Raw genomic sequence first — 18,127 nt, 5'->3', positions numbered from 1 at the left:
AAATCTCTAATATTAATCAACTCACATCACAAGTCACTCTACTCATACTTAGTGAACACAAGATACAAAGGTACAATGAAAAGAAGTTGTACGGTGAGACCTAACTTGTTTCATAAAAATAATTTTTTCCACAAATATTTACCGAGAAAATCAAAAGTTTGGCTAAAGTACATCATTATAAACATTAGTTGAACAGGTTTTTTTGACAAAAGTTATTTTCTAATGTAAAGATAATATATGTGAAGGATTTAAGTAAGGGTCTTTGTTTTGTAGGCCAGGCCTTTTCTACAAAGACAAAAACAAAGACCCTGTTGGTTTCATGTCAATTTGCGTCCGACAAAGCTCTTTAGCCAGGTTAATAACCGCCTGTAGTTTGAAAGGCCTAAAATTCAAAAAGTCTTCGTTTTTTGGTCTTCAATCTTTGTTTTGTAGACACAGCCCTCCCATGGCTGCTAATAGTAGAATCAAATGTGAAATATGAAAATTGTGGTATTAGAAGTGTTTAACTACTGGTATAATTTAAAGCCTTGTCATGAACAACCTAACAGAACAACGGCACAGGTACATGTATTGAGAGAATATAGCAAGTTAATTGAGCAAAGGAACCGGACATAGCAGCATAACATGACATAACACAACTCAGGAGAAAGCTTGTCAGTTGTGGGGTTTGAAGGCAAGAATGGCACTGATGCAGGGGCTTTCTTAGCAGAGTCTTTTAGCTTGCACTTGATCACGTCAGGAAACAGCTATTCCAGAAAAAGCCAGGAAGTACACTTCCAATTTAAGAATCAATGAACTTGATCATGGGCAGTAATCTCCCGTAATGAAATTATTCTAACCTACAATGTCCTTGGTAGGGGAGGCTGGGGACAAGTGGTCGAAGTAAAGTATTATGTCTGTGCGAATATCTCATGAACTGATTGCATTTGTCTTTTTCAAATCTTTTAACAACCTCTTGAGACTTTCTTAGCCTACCATGGCCAATGAAGAAATGCAGCCTTGCATTGAAACTGAAAAACAAATTTCCTTTAATAAAAAAATCACTGTGAAATGCTCATCCTTGGCATCTAAAAAAGAGGGATATGTGTACAAATTATTGAGATGATACAGTCAGTGGCACTGAAGTATGTATACTTTGAACCTGGGCCACCCATTACTTGAACTAATGGAAAACATCCTACAAAGCAAAAATTGGAAATAAACATTTGGATCACTGCAGTAATCTACCATTCATGAATTTTTTTTTCAGGTCTTGGCAAAGGAGTATAAGGACAAAAAAGACAGAGTCCAGAAAACAAGTCAAAGAAAATTCAAAGGGTCGAAAACAAAAGAGACGTGTGTACAGCATTTCTATGGATTGCTTGGGTGAATGTGTAGGAAGAATACCAGAAAATGACCGACAGGCGATATTGCTGGAACTGTGCTCATCTCTTCCTGAAGAGAAGTTAATTACTCTAGTGAACCAAGCTACATGTAAGGGGCTGTATGTCATCAGAGAAAGTGAATTGTCAGACTCGTCCTGCAAAATGCCAGAAGATTTGCTGGCAAAAGTTTCGCATGAACTTTTACGACTTCAAAAGTCAAAGGTGCAGGTGGACTGCCAGTCTTTTTCACAAACTTACAAGGATCTAGGAACTTTGCAAAATTTTAAGACAGAAGACTGGTTTTCGAGAAGAAATCCAATTGTGAAAGCTGTTGTGGATGGTCTTGCTTCCCCGGAGAAGAATTACTTTCAGCGTTGTTTGGCACTTGAACATTTGTACAATCTTCAAGGAATAAACTTTGTTGGGCCATGTAGTTTCATGACCAACATTAGTCTCCTTGCCATAAGCAACTCGAAACTTTCAGTAAATATGTTTGGCAAGGCCCTTCCAGGTGGTTCCTACTCAACCTTAAAAGTTTGGACCAGAGACCTCACCTCTGAACCCAAGGAATTTCCCCCTGGGGACTGCATGGTGGCCATTGACAACAATCAGATTGTGCAACGAAAATGGAAAGTCAAAGTTGGTCAAAAGGCAAGAGTGAGTGTGGTGACAAGTGTTTGCCAGGCCGAGATTGACAGTGGAGGTTCCTTGCAAACAAGAGGAGATCTTGCACCAAGGTAATACAATTGTTTCAGTGTCCAGTGCTGTAATTAAGGTTTTTAACCAGTGGTTACAACAAAGTTATCACCCATAGCAGTCAAATACCTACATGTATGTGAGTGTAATGTAGCATTAATGTACGGCCGATAGAAAGACATCTTCACCCGTAACAGTCATGTCAAGTCAACCGTAACAGTTTCAGTGACAGGCCTGTTATCACACATCGAATTAGCAAATAAGTTGAAGTGGTAATGAGTGGTAGTTGTAATGTAATTAATTTCTTAAATACATTTTTGAATATGTCTAAAGGCATGCATCTACATTTACATTCGCCTTGTGAATGAAACATCACAAAAAAATTATGTTTTATACAGGGGTGCTATTACAAGTCTCTTTGCATGTTTTTGCTAACCTAATTCTGCCATTGCACACAGATGCTGGGAGGGTAGTCTATACAAAGCCAGAGAAGATGAAGTTTTGCGCAACAAAATCAGAAAGGAAATCCAGTTTACAGAGGTGATGGAGGAGTTACTGAGGAGAGAGGTACATTTAACATAGCCAGTGCTAATTCTTATCTGAATAATATTTCGGTTATAAGCCCTCCCCTAACTGAAGTTCTCTATATCAACTTAAAACATCCTTATACAACATACAACAATCAAAATGTTTAATTAAAGTGTTTTTTATCATAGATTCCTTGTAATTAAAGTGTTTTTGTGAGCTTGTTTCCAAATGATTTTCTTATGATATTTATAAGCTCCTTTTGATATAAACTTCCTCAGTTTTAAGCCCATCTAAAACTCCTTGTGAAGTTTTCTAAGCACAGGGCTTATAACCAGCAGTTTACGGCACACGCACACAAAACAAATGTATATTATACAGTCTGTAGATTACAAGAACAAAATTGTTATAAATATTACTTAATATTAGTCTTTTCTTATTTTCAGAATAAACTGTTGATTCACGAGTGTCTTAAAGATGTTGTTTCTGAGCAAATGGTCAAGAATGGGCTGGTGAGAGACGATGTTGATTTAAAAGTGAAGGGCATTAATCTGCGGGAAAACAGCCGAGTTTGTCCCAATTGTGAAACAGTTATGCCCAAGACTAAACGAAAGTGCATCAACACTAAATGTAAGAGAAAGCTTGTCACTGAGAAAGCTTGTCAGTTGTGGGGTTTGAAGGCAAGAATGGCACTGATGCAGGGGCTTTCTTAGCAGAGTCTTTTAGCTTACACTTGATCACGTCAGGAAACAGCTATTCCAGAAAAAGCCAGGAAGTTCACTTCCAATTTAAGAATCAATGAACTTGATCATGGGCAGTAATCTCCCGTAATGAAATTATTCTAACCTACAATGTCCTTGGTAGGGGAGGCTGGGGACAAGTGGTTGAAGGAAGTATTATGGCTGTGCAAATATCTCATGAACTGATTGAATTTGTCTTTTTCAAATCTTTTAACAACCTCTTGAGACTTTCTTAGCCTACAATGGCCAATGAAAAAATGCAGCCTTGCATTGAAACTAAAACACAAATTTCCTTTAATAAAAAAGTCACTGTGAAATGCTCATCCTTGGCATAATTTTGTATGTGTGTACAAATTATTGAGATGATAAAGTCAGTGGCACTGAAGTATGTATACTTTGAACCTGGGCCACCCATTACTTAAACTAATGGAAAACATCCTACAAAGCAAAAAATTGGAAATAAACATTTGGATCACTGCAGTAATCTACCATTTATGAAATATTTTTTCAGGTCTTGACAAAGGAGTATAAGGACAGAAAAGACAGAGTCCAGAAAACAAGTCAAAGAAAATTCAAAGGGTCGAAAACAAAAAACTTTTAATTGGAAATATCCAGGCAAATAGCAAAATTGCAATGTTTAGGGATACATCATTGGACGTAAGCTCACTAGTTGAAGCCACCCATGTCCAACACACCCAAACTGGATCAATTTATCAAAGGTACTTGTCCATTCGACACGAACTGCATGGCATCGATCCGTGTTACCGGAAGTCCAGGGTGAGCACAAAATGAAAATATAAACCTTCCTCGTTCTTAAAACGTGCCATCAAACTGGATCAATTTGTCAAGAGTACTTGTCCATTCGACACGAGTAGCACGGCATCGATCTGGCGCAACTAATATTATTTGTATTTGTACTTCTAGGAATAAACCGTCTGAGTTACAAAACCTTCTACGGACACGCCAAATGTTGAACAGGAGAAGACTAGAGAAGGGATTTCTTCTCTATGCGTGCATAGAAGTACTTCAGAAACATGGACGCATTGTTGACCATATTTCCTGCAACGGTTATGACCTGACACATGAGGTAGCAGAAAAGTTTTGGGTTGCTTTTGTGCAAAAGTGGGGAGGTGGGTGGGAATGAATTTGGGTATGTCCTTTGAGATGATTAGGGTTAGTTTATTGCTAATCTTGGTTCATTCAGATAATTTCCATCAAATCCAAACTTAGTTAATTTTCCAATGTTTTGAGGCATGCTTTACAATCTGCATTATAAATTACTAATTATCTGCATTATTATATTATCTGGTCAATAATCTACATTATTATTTCATTATTATTATGTGCCATTTACCATCTGAGCTAAAAAGAAAGTAAAATATGTGAAGTTACCTTAAGGTTACTATTGTTTGCCGCTACTAATTTTAGCGATTTTAGCGAGTTGGGCCAAAATCGCTAAATTTAGTACTGGCTAAAATTTTTCTCAGCCAAATTCAATAAACGCGTTAATTGATACCACTGCCCGCCAGAGGAATACAAAATTAAATATAGTGGCCATGTTCAACTATATGACAATGACAATTCTGTCAATTGTTGTTTCAGACTACCCTTACAGTTTGTTATACAATTTGTTTCAGTGTTCTCCAAATACCATCACTGCAGCACGAGTTCATTCTATCTTGTTTGGACGTGGTGGTGTGCCAGCAAGCAACTTTAAGTTCAAAAGGCAGCATATAAGTCCAGAAGTTTTCCGAAGAACTGAACTTCTAAAATCACGATGACATTGCCAGGGCATCAGCTTGCCATGGAGTACTTTTTAGAAAACAACAATGGTGTCAAGAGGACCTACATTTACACTCACTTGCCAGAAAACTTTTGATATGCTCACAGGCCTGTGCAACAACACAAATTTGGACGGAATGTTTGAACTCATTCGTGGAATTGGAGGGGGAGAAGCAAACAGTAGCAAAGTAGATAAGGGATTATCAGACAGTCCTCAAAACGAAGTATGTGAACTTAGTAGAAAGGCATCTCTACTTGTCTGAAGCTTTGTATGACCCGTGCCTTTTGAAGCATGTTCACAAGAGCACCCTGATAGCTTGCAAGAAAAACAGACAGATGATGTTTTTCTCAACGAAAAAATGCTTTTCCCCACATACATTTTTAGCATCTAAAAACTATCTTTATCAACGAATACCGGTTGACATGTCTACACCTTTTACAGACAAATGGTAGCAAAATTTTGGCGTAAAGATTGAGCTTGGTGCTTTTTGCGCTAATCCAGTGGGAAATGTTGCTTTGAATCATGGCAAACAGCTCTCGTAATGGATTCCCGCTGATTTAACTACATTCTGTATAGTTCTTAAAAGGATTATTATTTAAAGGGACATTTTCACGGTACTGCATGTGTCTGAGTTGGACGTAAGCAAATTGATTCCTTTTGTTTAATGACCAATCAGGAGCGGATATGTAAATATGCAAATCAAGCGCGAAATTTGCCCGTAAAAATTTTTTCGCGTCAGCTGGCTGGTCGAGCGATACGTTCAACTGAATGTTTTTTACTGTTGAAATTTAGTGTATGTTTGTGATGTCTTCGGCTGCTGTTGAATTATCAATAGCGGCCAAATCCAGCTGCCAATGTAAAGGTGTATGCTCTAGGAAAGATGGCAGCAAAGCGAAATGATGTTCTTGTAAAACAGGCGGCGATTACTGTAGGGCTTCGTGTAAATGTCTCCAGACTGGAAAAGAACTGTCAAAACCAGGTAAGATTTTTAGGGTTTTTACGAAAAGCTCTTACCTTATATATATTCCTGATATAATAGGTTTCTCTCACATTCACGGCACAAAGTCGCACTGAGGGTGAATCATGGTACGAGTGAATAGCTTCCAGCTAGCAGATAAATCTTCCATTTACAAGCTCACATAAACAAATATTGATTGTCCTTCTGACTGAAACTTTACTCCATAGCCCAATTTCGTCAGGCATGTGAGGAGGAGAGCTAATACTGCTGATCGAAATCCAACTTCCACTGGCAAAGCTACCTCGAGTGAAGCTCAAAAATCTGCAGCTGATCGCTTGTCAGAGATGCAGGAATGCATTCGTGAAAATGTTGCTGTAGAGGTGAGATTTCTCGCAACATATCTTTTTGTGTAATCCAAATAAAGTATTTGATGTCGAATTACTGTATGGTATGTTTTTTATTTTGTTTTGAAGCGGTCAAACAATCTGTGTGTTCCCTTCTCTGTATCTTACCACAACATAAACGATCACTGTAGCTACTCCTGTATTCTCACCTAAAGATTACATTCAATCCATGCCAAAACATTGCCTTCTAACCCGCATTTTATCCTTTTGTTAGAGAAAATACTAAGTAGTAAATTACTCCAAAAATAACTCCAAAAATATGGGCAGGTCTATTTTGTTATTTGGCAAGGGAAAATATCATATTTTAGACCTCATGTTTTTCTTTTTTCATTCCAAAGAACTTGATTCTTGGGTTAGAAGAGGAAACCGTTCGCAGACTTGCCAAAAGATTACTTTCCAGAGGAATTGACAGTTTGGAGTTTATCCAAAGCCAGTTGGTTCCTGAAGACCAGAAGTGATGATGGTCCCTTGGTCGATGCTCATGGGTCTCCGATAAGACGGCTTACTGCTCGTGAAACACCAGCACCTTTTGGCATTTCTGAACAAATAGAAGAAACAATTTCAGGTGCCCAAGACGATCAGCTTTCCACCCAGCCATCAACACCTGATAGACAGGCAGTGGCTTTTATTTTGTCATGCACATTTGAACGTTTTATGAAATTTGTGCATTATTTTTTTTAATTAACGGAGCTTATTGCCATTGAGAAAGGAAAGGAATATGCCAAAACCATGTCATGGATCAGAAGCCGAATTTCATTTGCCTTATTAAGATCTACACTCATTTCTCTTAGAGGAGATGATAAGAGCACTGACATTGATGTTGTAACTGCAGAAGGTGGCTTAAGAGTTGCAAGCTTTTTATTCATCCATTTTTTTAGATCAACCTCAATTACTGATTTTGTGTAAACTTAGATCATAGGCTATCTGGTAGAAAAGAAATTCTATTCTATATTCCAGTCTTGTCAAAGAGAAATGGTAAAACTTACAAAGTACTGCAAAGAAGGAGTTCAGTGGGTTTAAAAAGAAGCAAAGGAAGACCGGCAGAGGACCTCCACCCACCAACCCAATGGAGGCCATGTTGAAAATTATAGACATGTTAAACTCTGTCTTTCACTGGCCTGCAACGCTTTGAAACCGGTGGGTTAACTAATGGTTACATTTATTCTTGTCCATTTTGTGCATAATGGGACAAGCTGTATGACATACTTTTGTTTAAAACTTATATACAAAACACAGGACTGTAAGAAGAGAGTTAATGGTACTCCAGGATCCAAGATACTAAAGTGTAACAACTGCAGCAGATCAGTGCTGATCAAGAATTGTTATGTCAACATGACAGTACATTTTGACCTAGAGAAAGACAACATATTGTACTCAGTGACTGCCTTCCCAAAGGCTTTATCTGCATTCTAACAAAAGGATGTTATTTCCTTTAAAGACGACACTGACACGCTCACTGAAGAGCTGTTGGTTTTAAAGAACATCGACTTTCAATTGTCACAAAATGGCAAAGTAATCACTAAAATGAGCAGCCACACCACTACAGGTAGTGTTTAGAACAGCATATTAAATCTAGACTTTTAAATTCTCTCAAGAACCTGTTGAAATCATCAAGCTTTTCATGCGTTGTATAACATATGCCAAATTAGAAAATTTCTCAGCCCTGAGTCAACGAAGACTCTAGTTCATGCATTTCTAAGTTCACACCTGGACTACTGCAACTCACTTCTCTTTGGCCTTCCCAAGTACCAGACAGATCGTCTCAAAAATGTTCTCAATGCTGCTCGATTAATCATTAAGATTCCAAAGTTTGATCACATTTCGGCCGCCTTATTTCATCTTCATTGTCTACCTGTGATTTATCGTGTCCACTTAAAGTTGCTGCTGAAACGTCGGTTCTTATCATTTATATTTCTTGTATCATGTATTTCCAAATCATTTTTTTTAAAAACAGAAATTAGATTATTATTATTAGATCAGAATACAGCCATTTACATTGTTTTGGACAGCACATTGTGAAATGAGCTTGTCCCTTAAGGAACCCTTCTTGTTTCAAGGGACATTGCGTCAAAGTTCACGAATATTGACAACAACCTGGGAATAAAAGCAGTTACTGATGCTCTAAACAATTTCAGTTTTGTAACATGAAGTTGGTAGCATATATTTTGAGCGTCATATGGATGTATTGTTCAAGCTGTTAATATCTGTTTAGAGCACAACAATTTCCACTTTCAGGAGCAGCATTTTTTGCAAACTCATGGCACCACAATAGGCCCTAAGAATGCGTGTAGCTTGGCTGATTTAGCTATGGGAATTATCCACCAAAAGGCCACATCTGGGGAGACCAAGCCTAAATTACAAAATTTTTGTTTTTGGACCCAGGGTACCACCAAGTTGAATGAATTTACTGATTTCATTAATTCACTGTACCCCACCATTAAGTTTACAATGGTATCATCTGTTGTTGATTTAATCTGAAATTAGGGGTAGGTCTCTCAGTCTTGCTTTGTTTCGTTTTGCTGTACCTTTAGAAACAAATACTAGAATTACTCATCACTGTTTTGCAGTGATTTGACAAACACTCGAACTGTAAGCCATCAACTGCTGGACATAAACCGAACTTGTACTAATCCCCAATAAATAAACAACTCTTAGGCACACAAATTACACAAATGTTAAGTAATTTCTTTAAATGTAAGAAGTTTAAGAGATACTTCCAAAAGAAGGGGCATTTTTGTATTTAAAAGATAGGGACTGATTTTTTGTTTCCTTCAAAAATATTTTTCCAAACCAACAATAACCATCTTTAAGTGGATTCTTAGCAAATGGTTTAACTTAAGGTATTCATATGAGCTAGGAGCTCTTGAATTCAACAGAGACCTATTTTCCCTGTGGCTCCAGATGAACCTTCCTTACCACGCCCATCAATTTCATGTACTTCTCATGGAACTGCCATCTAGCCATTAACACTTTTTGACCTTACTTTTTACTTTTTGTTCCTTTTTCATTTCCTTTTTCATTTCCTACGCTCTGACTTTCTTTGTTTAGTTTGCTTTATATTATATACCCCTCTCTTTTTTTTCTGTTCACTCATTATTCTACTCTCGCGTCAGCAAGTTGTGCTATTCTACACTTCTAAGATGGATTTCGTTTTCGTGATTGAACTCGCTGGTTTCCAGCATGGCGAACGACCATTCACCTTGAAACAAATATGTATTGCTCCTGTGGGAGGTGGCACTCCCACGACCATCACGTTTGACACGCTATTTCTTTTGGATGAGTCGCCCCGAGCGATTAATACTTTTTCTTTTCAGACTGACAATATCCACGGCATTCCCTTTGATGAGCCCGGCCTTACGGCCATCAAGTCCGCCGCCTATAAAACACTCGCCGACATTCCGTCGGCGTACCAGCGCCGGCCAAGAATCCTCTTGGTTACTAAAGGCAGAGACAAAGTATCCTCCATCAAACAACTTCTCCCCCAGGAGGGGTTCCTGGCTCACCGGACAGTCCAGGACTTAGCTGACTACGGGTCCGTCCGCAATAACACTGCACAACGACGCCCACTCGACCTAACCGCAACAACGTTCAGCTCCTGGTTTTGGGGACGATATCGAACATTCCTGGCGCCTTCTTTGTTGCGCCCAGCCGCTTCCTCTACCGTCCCCGAAGACGAAGAATCCTGGGATTAAGACTTACGAGGACGAAACACTAGGACTTCATTACAATTTATTGAACTGACCTCTGGTATTTTTCTATTTATAAGTTAACTTTATTAATATCTAGGAAAATAGGCTCCAGTGATACGCCTTGGTCAGGGTCAGATTAAACACAATTGTTTTAATGGAAAATGAGAAAGAAATCTTCCAAGAAACAGCCATGTCAAGGAAGTAGAAGATAACTATTGCATCATAAAGTTTATGCAATGTCATTTATTCCTGTTGTCACTATTTATTGTCAGTAACAAATGTCGAAACAAAGACTCTGTATAACACCTTTTTACAATCTTGGTTCTCATTAGGGAAATACGACAAAATACAAAGTTCTAGCCATGGCCTCTTGACACCCCCAGGATCTTGGTTAACAAACTCAATAGAATTAGCTGGATTTTGGGTCATGGATGTCATTCATTCAGGTACAGTCTCCTGAAGATTAGACTGGTCTGAGAAATCTTCAGGCGATGGAAGTTCATAACCTGAAGGATTACAGGCTAGAGTTGTTTTGCAAAGCAAACCAAAAGATAAAAGACAACATGATTACTGGTATCAGTGCCTGGACAATTGAGGGCAAACTTTTCTGGAAGTCGTTCCCAGACAGAGTACCAATTATAATACATGATGAGGAGGACTTACAGTATCTCTAAAAATCAATTGACGTATAAACAAATGAAGGATAATGCACTGGATTTTTGAAATAAGGAACTCTAAAATAAGTTTTTTTTATTAACTTAAGTGTTCATTTACTGTGTTTTGATTTGCTTTTAGTTTATTTCTGATGTGAAAGACATCTCGTTACAGTATAGACAAAGTTTGTGTTCTAGATTTAGGGTCATAATTCCTCCTAGAAATCACTGTACTAGAGTCATGTTTGATTTAAATTGTTTAACTCGAAACCAATTACTGCAGGAGAACATAAACATAATTTATCATCAAGAAACTACTCTTGTTAACAAAGAAAACTGTGAGAACCAAACTTACGTAATGTGGCGTGCCCCTGTGCAGCCCCCCAAGGGGCATGCCTCAACATTTATTTATTCATATTTCAAAGCTGTAGTTTTTCTTTTGCATAGTTTCGTACAGTTAAACAAACTCTTGTTATGTCTGTTGTTGATTTTATCTGGAATTAGGGGTAGGTCTCTCAGTCTTGTTTCGTTTTGCTGTACCTTCAGAAACAAATACTAGAATTACTCATCACTGTTTTGCAGTGATTTGACAAACACTCGAACTGTAAGCCATCAACTGCTGGACACAAATCGAACTTGTACCAATCCCCGATAAATAAACAACTCTTAAGCACACAAATTACACAAATGTCAAATAATTTCTTAAAATAGAAGAAGTTTAAGAGATACTTTCAAAAGAAGGGGCGTTTTGGATTTTAAAGATAGGGACTGATTTTTTGTTTCCTTCAAAAATATTATTCCAAACCAACAATAACCATCTTTAAGTGGATTCTTAGCAAATGGTTTAACTTAAGGTATTCATATGAGCTAGGAGCTCTTGAATGAAAACTGTCAATACGTGTCCTTCAACAAACCTCAACAGAGACCAATTGTCTTATTTTCCCTGTGGCTCCAGATGAACCTTTCTAACCACGCCTATCAATTTCATTTAATGTGACATGACTAGGCATCCAAGCTCTAAGCAAGATCAAAAAATGGATGACTTCAAAGATGGCTTACACTTTCAGGATCAAACTGGGTCCAGCTGACCTACACAACCTTGACCTTCTGGAATAAGCGATTGTCAAGGTAAAGAATCCCCAAAATCCCTCGAGACCTTGATTCCCTGCTTGGTGAGAAGTGGGATGTTAAGCTTAACAAGATAAGCGCTTCTTTGTCATGTTCTTGTACTTTGTGCTGGATGTGGCATCCCAATCCTTTCTAAAGTTTGCAGAATCCACCTGCACCTTTGGCCAAGACAGCTGCCATGAAGACATGTGCTAATAGCAGGGAAGAAGGAAGTACTAATTTTTGGCAGGATGGACCAGAATGGCTTTTTGACAAGGAAAAAAAGCCCTCCAACCCAGTTACCTCTTTATCAGCAGCCTCAGAGAAAGAAGCAAAAGAGATACAGGAAGTGCACAATGCTTGCCAAACTAACAAATTTACTTCTGTCATGGTCCAGCTACTGGAGAGGCACAACTTGTGCCACACCTCGCAGGTGAAGGCCTGGGATACAAGTTTCATAAGAAATTGGGGAGGGAGACAAAAACTTTTGAGTTCCCTGAAGAAGACTGGAATTTTTCTGCAAGGAAATTGTCTGCAAGTTATGCACAGATTGGAGGAGGGCACTGGCCTATACGCTACACTTAAGATCGCTGTAAGCATTGCTTGGAGCGAAGGAAAGTTACTTGCCTTGTAAAATGTGACAAACGCATTTGTTTGGAGTACTTTTGAAATCATACCGAAGATGAACTTGTGTTTTCAGCATCAGATGCACCATCATCAGCATCTTAAGCCACAGCAAACCAAACTACTTAGTTGCAACCCAGAGGAACCTAGAGAATAATCGAGACTGATAACAATTGTTTTACTAAATTTCAGAGTGAGCCATTCTCATGCCAGGGTTTTCCAACACATGTACAAAAAGGCATACCCTTCCACGATGGAGCTCGTAGACTCAGATCAAGAAGGGGACAGTGACATTGAAGTAGAGTGAACACACCACCACGTTCTTCATTGCCCGCTGGGCAAGCACCTAGGTGGTCATTTCCCAGCAAAAATAACATGATTCGTTTTTGGAGAAAAAAAAAAAACGAGACTTTAAAAACACTAACTTTCCATTCCAAATAAGTTAGAAAGGTCTGAATGTTCACATGTGGCATGTACAGGCAAACCACAAATCCTGCATGGAAAAACGACTGCCTCAAGAAAGAGAATACACAGGTTGTACTCAGGGATATAGAAAAAGAATGTTTGCATGTTAAACTCCTGGAAAGATCCAAGTTGCTTGAGAAAAAGTAGCAAGGACTTCATGCTATCTTTTAGTATGGAAAAACTGACCGTAGAGATTAAGGACAGGGGTCCACTCTTTTATGCCATCATTTCATCAGCCCAGTTACATGTAACTGTAAAGGTAAGACCAAAAACCCATATCTTTAAGCTGAAATGAACACATTTGAGATGCTTTCCTTCTTGGAGTGAAGGAAGGCATTGCATCCCTATGAACCTAACTGGCGTTTAAACGGCTTGTGCATTATTGCTGAAGGACAACAGATGAATTAAGCATTTTAAATACTTCGATTACTTCTTAAAAAGAACAAAGACAATACCTTATATTGCATGAAAACTCTCCCATGCTTTAATTTTATTTATTTGTAGTGACCATATTTAGCGACTCATATCACCATTGATAGAGTATGTTATGATTAACAAATATGATATGCTAAATATTTCATTTGGATAAATGAGAATTGGGTGAGAAGGGTACAGAGCCACCTTAAATGCTGCAAGTATGCCAAGAATCGTGTACATTTAAAGTGCCCATTTCACCATTTTTTTAATTTTAAGTGAAAGTCCACATTGAAAAAGTAACTTCTCCGAAAATATTTTTGATTTGAACAAAACGCAAATTTTTTTATGAATTTTTTTAAACGCGAAAAATTGCCGCCATTTTGGCACACAACTCGTATTTGTCATTTCACGGTCACAAAGAAGTTGTGATGTAGGTTAAGTAACAAGTGACCACAGATCCAAATAAACTTCGGAGATATTTTACCTGGAGTCCATCGAGTGTCTGGCTATAAACTCAAAAAAATGCCGAAAGATGTGTTGCTGCACAATGCGACAACATAGCAGATCCCGCAAAAGGAATCAGCATGAACAGAATTCCTTTTCAGAAATCAGATAACACCACAGCTAAAAGGAGAACGAAAAAATGGATCGACTTCATCCTGGCCAGAAGGAAGAACTGGGAGCCCGGGAAGATGTCCTCACTGTGCTCGATGCACTTTAAAGAGGATGACTTTCAGTTTCATTTCAACACAAAGATAAGGCAATCGTTGAAAACAGATGAAATTACGATTTGTGTTTCCCTCGCTCCATGCTGGTTCAGAAGTCGAACAACCGCCTTCTAAGCGAGAAAAGAGAATGGTAAGCTTCATTGTATGTGTGTGAAATTTCTCTGTCAGCGTTCAGTGTCGAATAAATAGTTTCTCTCCTATTTCTTGAAGAAATAAACGTGCGGTTAACTGAAATGTTTTACTTCTGCATTTTTCTATGCAGTTCGTGAGTTCTGCCAAGACAAGATTAAAGACATTAGAAGAGTCTGAAACTTCAGTTTCGCATTGCGTGTTGTCACCTTGCGAGGTGCCTACAACAAGTAGTCAAGAGGTAAGATGGTTTATTATTGGTGCTTAAAATTGTCAGTATCAAAAAGATCATCTTATCGCTGAATTGCTGTATGCTGAAGTACTGGAAGCATTGACTTCATTGGAAAATATTACTTCAGAGCAGAAAGATTAAAATTTTATAAATCATGTATGGAGGAGTTGAAATGAAGTAAATTTATCATTGTTTATATTTAATTTTTACAGGTTGTTCAAGGATTGGAGGAAGCTGACGCTTCAACTTCACTGTTAATGCCTATTTAATTGTTCTACAAGTCATAAGAGTTATTGTCAATTCTTTTTGTAGGAGGAAGATGTGACTGTGAATGCTAATGTAAAAAAACAAGGAGGGGCTACCTGTAATGTAGTAAGTAGAGCTTACACATTTTGAATTAATACATTGAAGTAGACTTGTAATGACCACTCTGTCATCTCAAGAGTTAATAACTTCAGGGAAAAAAGAAACATGAAAAATCTTGGGAAGTAAAATTGTAGCCATTTTGTTATTATTTTGCAGGAAGATGACACACAGATGACCGAGGGTGGAAACCGTTTTTGATGTTAACCCAAGCTCCCTTTTAAATTTGATTTCTTTGTTTTAACATTGTATATTTTTGTTATATTTTGTGCTGGACCAGGATCGTAAAATCACAAGAAATTATGGGTATAGCATCAAAGGGCAGATAGCGACTGGATCATATGTGAACCCTTGGACTCCAAGGGTTACATCTATCTCTGCAGTAAATTTTAACGGCCTTGTTGCGACAAAACTTTCAAGTAAAAATCTAACTGGCAGGAGGTTTAAGCAATTTCGAAGAAAGGAAATCGTTCCTATTCTTCAACCGTACAATGGTGTTGATCACAACTCTGTTGTAGTAATGGATGAGTTAAAACACATGTTGATATGTTAAATTCTGACAAAAAACTTCCTTTTTGATGGAAGCCCAAATTTTGTGTGATCGCAAACTATAGCAAAATCGAGCAGCTCGTTACGGTATATAACCTCACTAGTTACTCCTGTTCAAAATTTACAAACATCTGATTCAGTGTTTAAGATCATGGCAGTTAGCCTAAAAACTCTCGCATTCAATTTCTTTTTGCTTAAAATAACAATTTAAACAATACTTATACGCAGCAGGGGGTTTTGGACATGCTTCACGCAACTTTATTCAACCAATCACATTTCACCTCAGCAGAAGTAATGGCGGACAGTTTTGTCACAGTGATGTGAGAAGTTCTTATCTTCTTCAACCGATTTTCGCAAAACGTTTAAGTTTTAATGGACTGTTTTTCTTAGTGTGGAAAGAATAATACCTAGGCCATTCAACTCAGTGGCGTAGCCAGGGGAGGGTTCCAGGGGTTCCGGAACCCCCCTTCGGGATATCGCAATAGCTAATTCAAGAGAAAAAATATTATTAGAACCCCCCTTTAATTCCGCCAGATTAGAAAAATGAAATTTTTGAGAAAATAAAATGAAATCTATAAAGTATCACCTTGTGTTTACAATTAAAAAAATTTCGTGTATACAAGCCTGCGTTGTACGTGTAGTGCGGATCAAGACCTACCAAACAGTGCAGTTCAGGCCTTGGCAGAATGTGACAGCGATTTTTATCCAAATGTGCACAAGTTGCTGCGCATCTTGTGTACGTTGCCAATTACTTCTGCAGAATGTGAGCGATCGTTCAGCACATTGCGCAGACTAAAGACATACCTGCGGGCTACAATGACCAGCGAGCGAGAGTCGGGACTTGCTCTTATGAACATACATTACAACAGACAAATTGATATTAGTGCAACAGTCGACATTTTTGCACGGAAGCATCCACGGCGCCTACTTCTGGCTGATATACTAGCTGACTAGTGAGTGACGGTACGTCGGGAGTGAATGGTAGGCCGGAAAAATTACCTGGTACGCGGGATTTTGAGCTTCCCTTCTAAGAAATGCTAGCTTCAATTGACGCTAAAATTGCTAAAAATTTATGCTTAGAATCAAGGAGATGCCATTTCTGGGGACCGCAAATTTCAAAATTTCCCGGGGGAGCATGCCCCCGGACCCCCCTAGAGGAGGAGCGCCTCCGGCGCTCAGTTTTACCTTCACAAATACAATTCACATTTGGAACCCCCCTATACAAAAATCCTGGCTACGCCCCTGCAACTGTCAAGTTTTGGATTGAGGTAAGCGTTTTTGATGTCAAAACTAGTTGATTGAAATCATAATACATTGAAAACACTTGGTTGGCACTCGCGTTAGACATGTATGAATATTCGCCCACTCCTCGAGAAATAGGGATCAGTATTGTGGATTATGTTTGCACAGAACTTAAATTTGATAGTTAAAGTCAAAGAAAAATCCTGCAGGACCGGGCGGGCCCCGCCATGTTAATGGTCAAATGTGGACTTGAAGTTGGGGCTTTTTGCTTGGTTTGTCACTTATGCTTCTGCATTTTGCCCCATATTTTCGCGGGAGTTGATGGTGTGATTATCATCGATGCCTTACAACAAATAGCCTAGATTGGCACTTAAACTTGTTTCATTTAGGTTTTAATGTTTTCTTGCCCTTTTTTATAGTGTTTATGACGTCAAAATGGCCTTTGGGCCCTCCGAGTGGAAACACTCCAAACAAACCTCCAAAGAAAAGGTCAAGACGATGTTTGGGTATTCCGAAGAAATCTCTAGTATTTAATGACGATCCTTCTAAAGATGTAAGTAGTCATTTTGTATTTGTTTTTCTCAAGTTATACCTGGAGTATCCTTTTAATATCTGACACAAATCTTTTAGGAATTGTCTGAATCTGCAACTGCATGTAATGTAACTCACATTCATAAATGTTTCTTTCTATAAAGGTACTGCTTGTCAAAGAAAAGTACAAAGGCACCTTATGCCTCAGTTCAAGTCATAAGATGCGGCTGAGGAGTTTTATAAAACTGACTATTTTGAAGGCCAGGAGCCTGCTGACTTTAGTACTGTCAGTTCAACGCCAGCTAAAGAGTCTGTTTGTGTCAACTCAAAACTAATCATTCTGTAGATAACCAATTTTCCACCAGTCATCGTATGATAAAAAGGACAAAGAAATGGCAACAGGTGATCTCATTACATTGATGACTGATGGCTTTTTTAAAATGACAAGTCTTCAGCGTATTCAGTTTCTTTCCTTTTTCCTGAGTATGCACCTGACTCGTGACATTGGAATAGATGGAAACTTTACTCCTGCAGACTTTGTAAAGCTTGCTGGGTGTGCATTCAAAAATCTCCAAGATGCTGGTATCGGGAACACTGTTTATTTTTTGGTGCAAAGCATTGGCACATTGAGGTCTGATGGCACAGGTCCACTTTAAGAATGCCCATCTTCCAGATAATTTGAAGTGGATTTTGTGAGAAGCAAGCTTAATTCTTGGTTGCTGGAGCAAAGGGTCGAGGTCGCTTAGTTGGGGATTATCAATATTGTCAGTTTCAACGCAAAAAAGGTAATTCAGGTGTATGCTTCCTTGTTGATGTTTTAGCGAAAAGAGCTAAGAATAAATACGGTAAGCAGGTTTTTTATAATATATAAAAGAGAAGAGTCACAAAATTATTAATTTCATTTTCTTTATTGTGGGCATAGTTGAGA

At 38.3% G+C, this 18,127-nt stretch overlaps 1 protein-coding gene across 2 annotated transcripts; it reads left to right on the top strand.

The window, feature by feature from the left end:
• The first annotated feature begins 1,340 nt into the window (after positions 1 to 1,340).
• On the top strand, positions 1,341 to 5,373 carry LOC144652290 (uncharacterized). 2 transcript variants are annotated; one of them, XR_013570468.1, is made up of 5 exons: positions 1,341 to 2,101; positions 2,519 to 2,627; positions 3,032 to 3,097; positions 3,837 to 4,412; positions 4,963 to 5,373. XR_013570468.1 is itself a non-coding variant. In XM_078512330.1 (4 exons), the coding sequence occupies exons 1-4, from the start codon at positions 1,353 to 1,355 to the stop codon at positions 3,924 to 3,926; spliced, it is 1,014 nt and encodes a 337-aa protein (XP_078368456.1). In that variant the 5' UTR covers positions 1,341 to 1,352; the 3' UTR covers positions 3,927 to 4,447. The 2 variants fall into 2 exon arrangements, 1 of the variants encoding a protein (XP_078368456.1); XM_078512330.1 differs by lacking the exon at positions 4,963 to 5,373 and having other exon boundaries at positions 3,837 to 4,447.
• Positions 5,374 to 18,127: the final 12,754 nt, after the last annotated feature.

Source organism: Oculina patagonica, chromosome 4 (genome assembly GCF_052425735.1).
Source record: "Oculina patagonica isolate OP01 chromosome 4, crgOcupat, whole genome shotgun sequence".
Classification (NCBI taxonomy): domain Eukaryota; kingdom Metazoa; phylum Cnidaria; class Anthozoa; order Scleractinia; family Oculinidae; genus Oculina; species Oculina patagonica.
The sequence above is the reverse complement of the archived record's forward strand: the minus strand, read 5'-3'. Positions and strand labels throughout refer to the sequence as shown.

Bases quoted from the DNA above. Each gene is read 5' to 3' on its own strand.
- LOC144652290 (XM_078512330.1), top strand. From the start codon at position 1,353: ATGGATTGCTTGGGTGAATGTGTAGGAAGAATACCAGAAAATGACCGA. The intron at 2,628-3,031 runs GTACATTTAACA...TCTTATTTTCAG, and splicing joins AGGAGTTACTGAGGAGAGAG to AATAAACTGTTGATTCACGA. The intron at 3,098-3,836 runs GTGAGAGACGAT...ATATTTTTTCAG, and splicing joins AAATGGTCAAGAATGGGCTG to GTCTTGACAAAGGAGTATAA.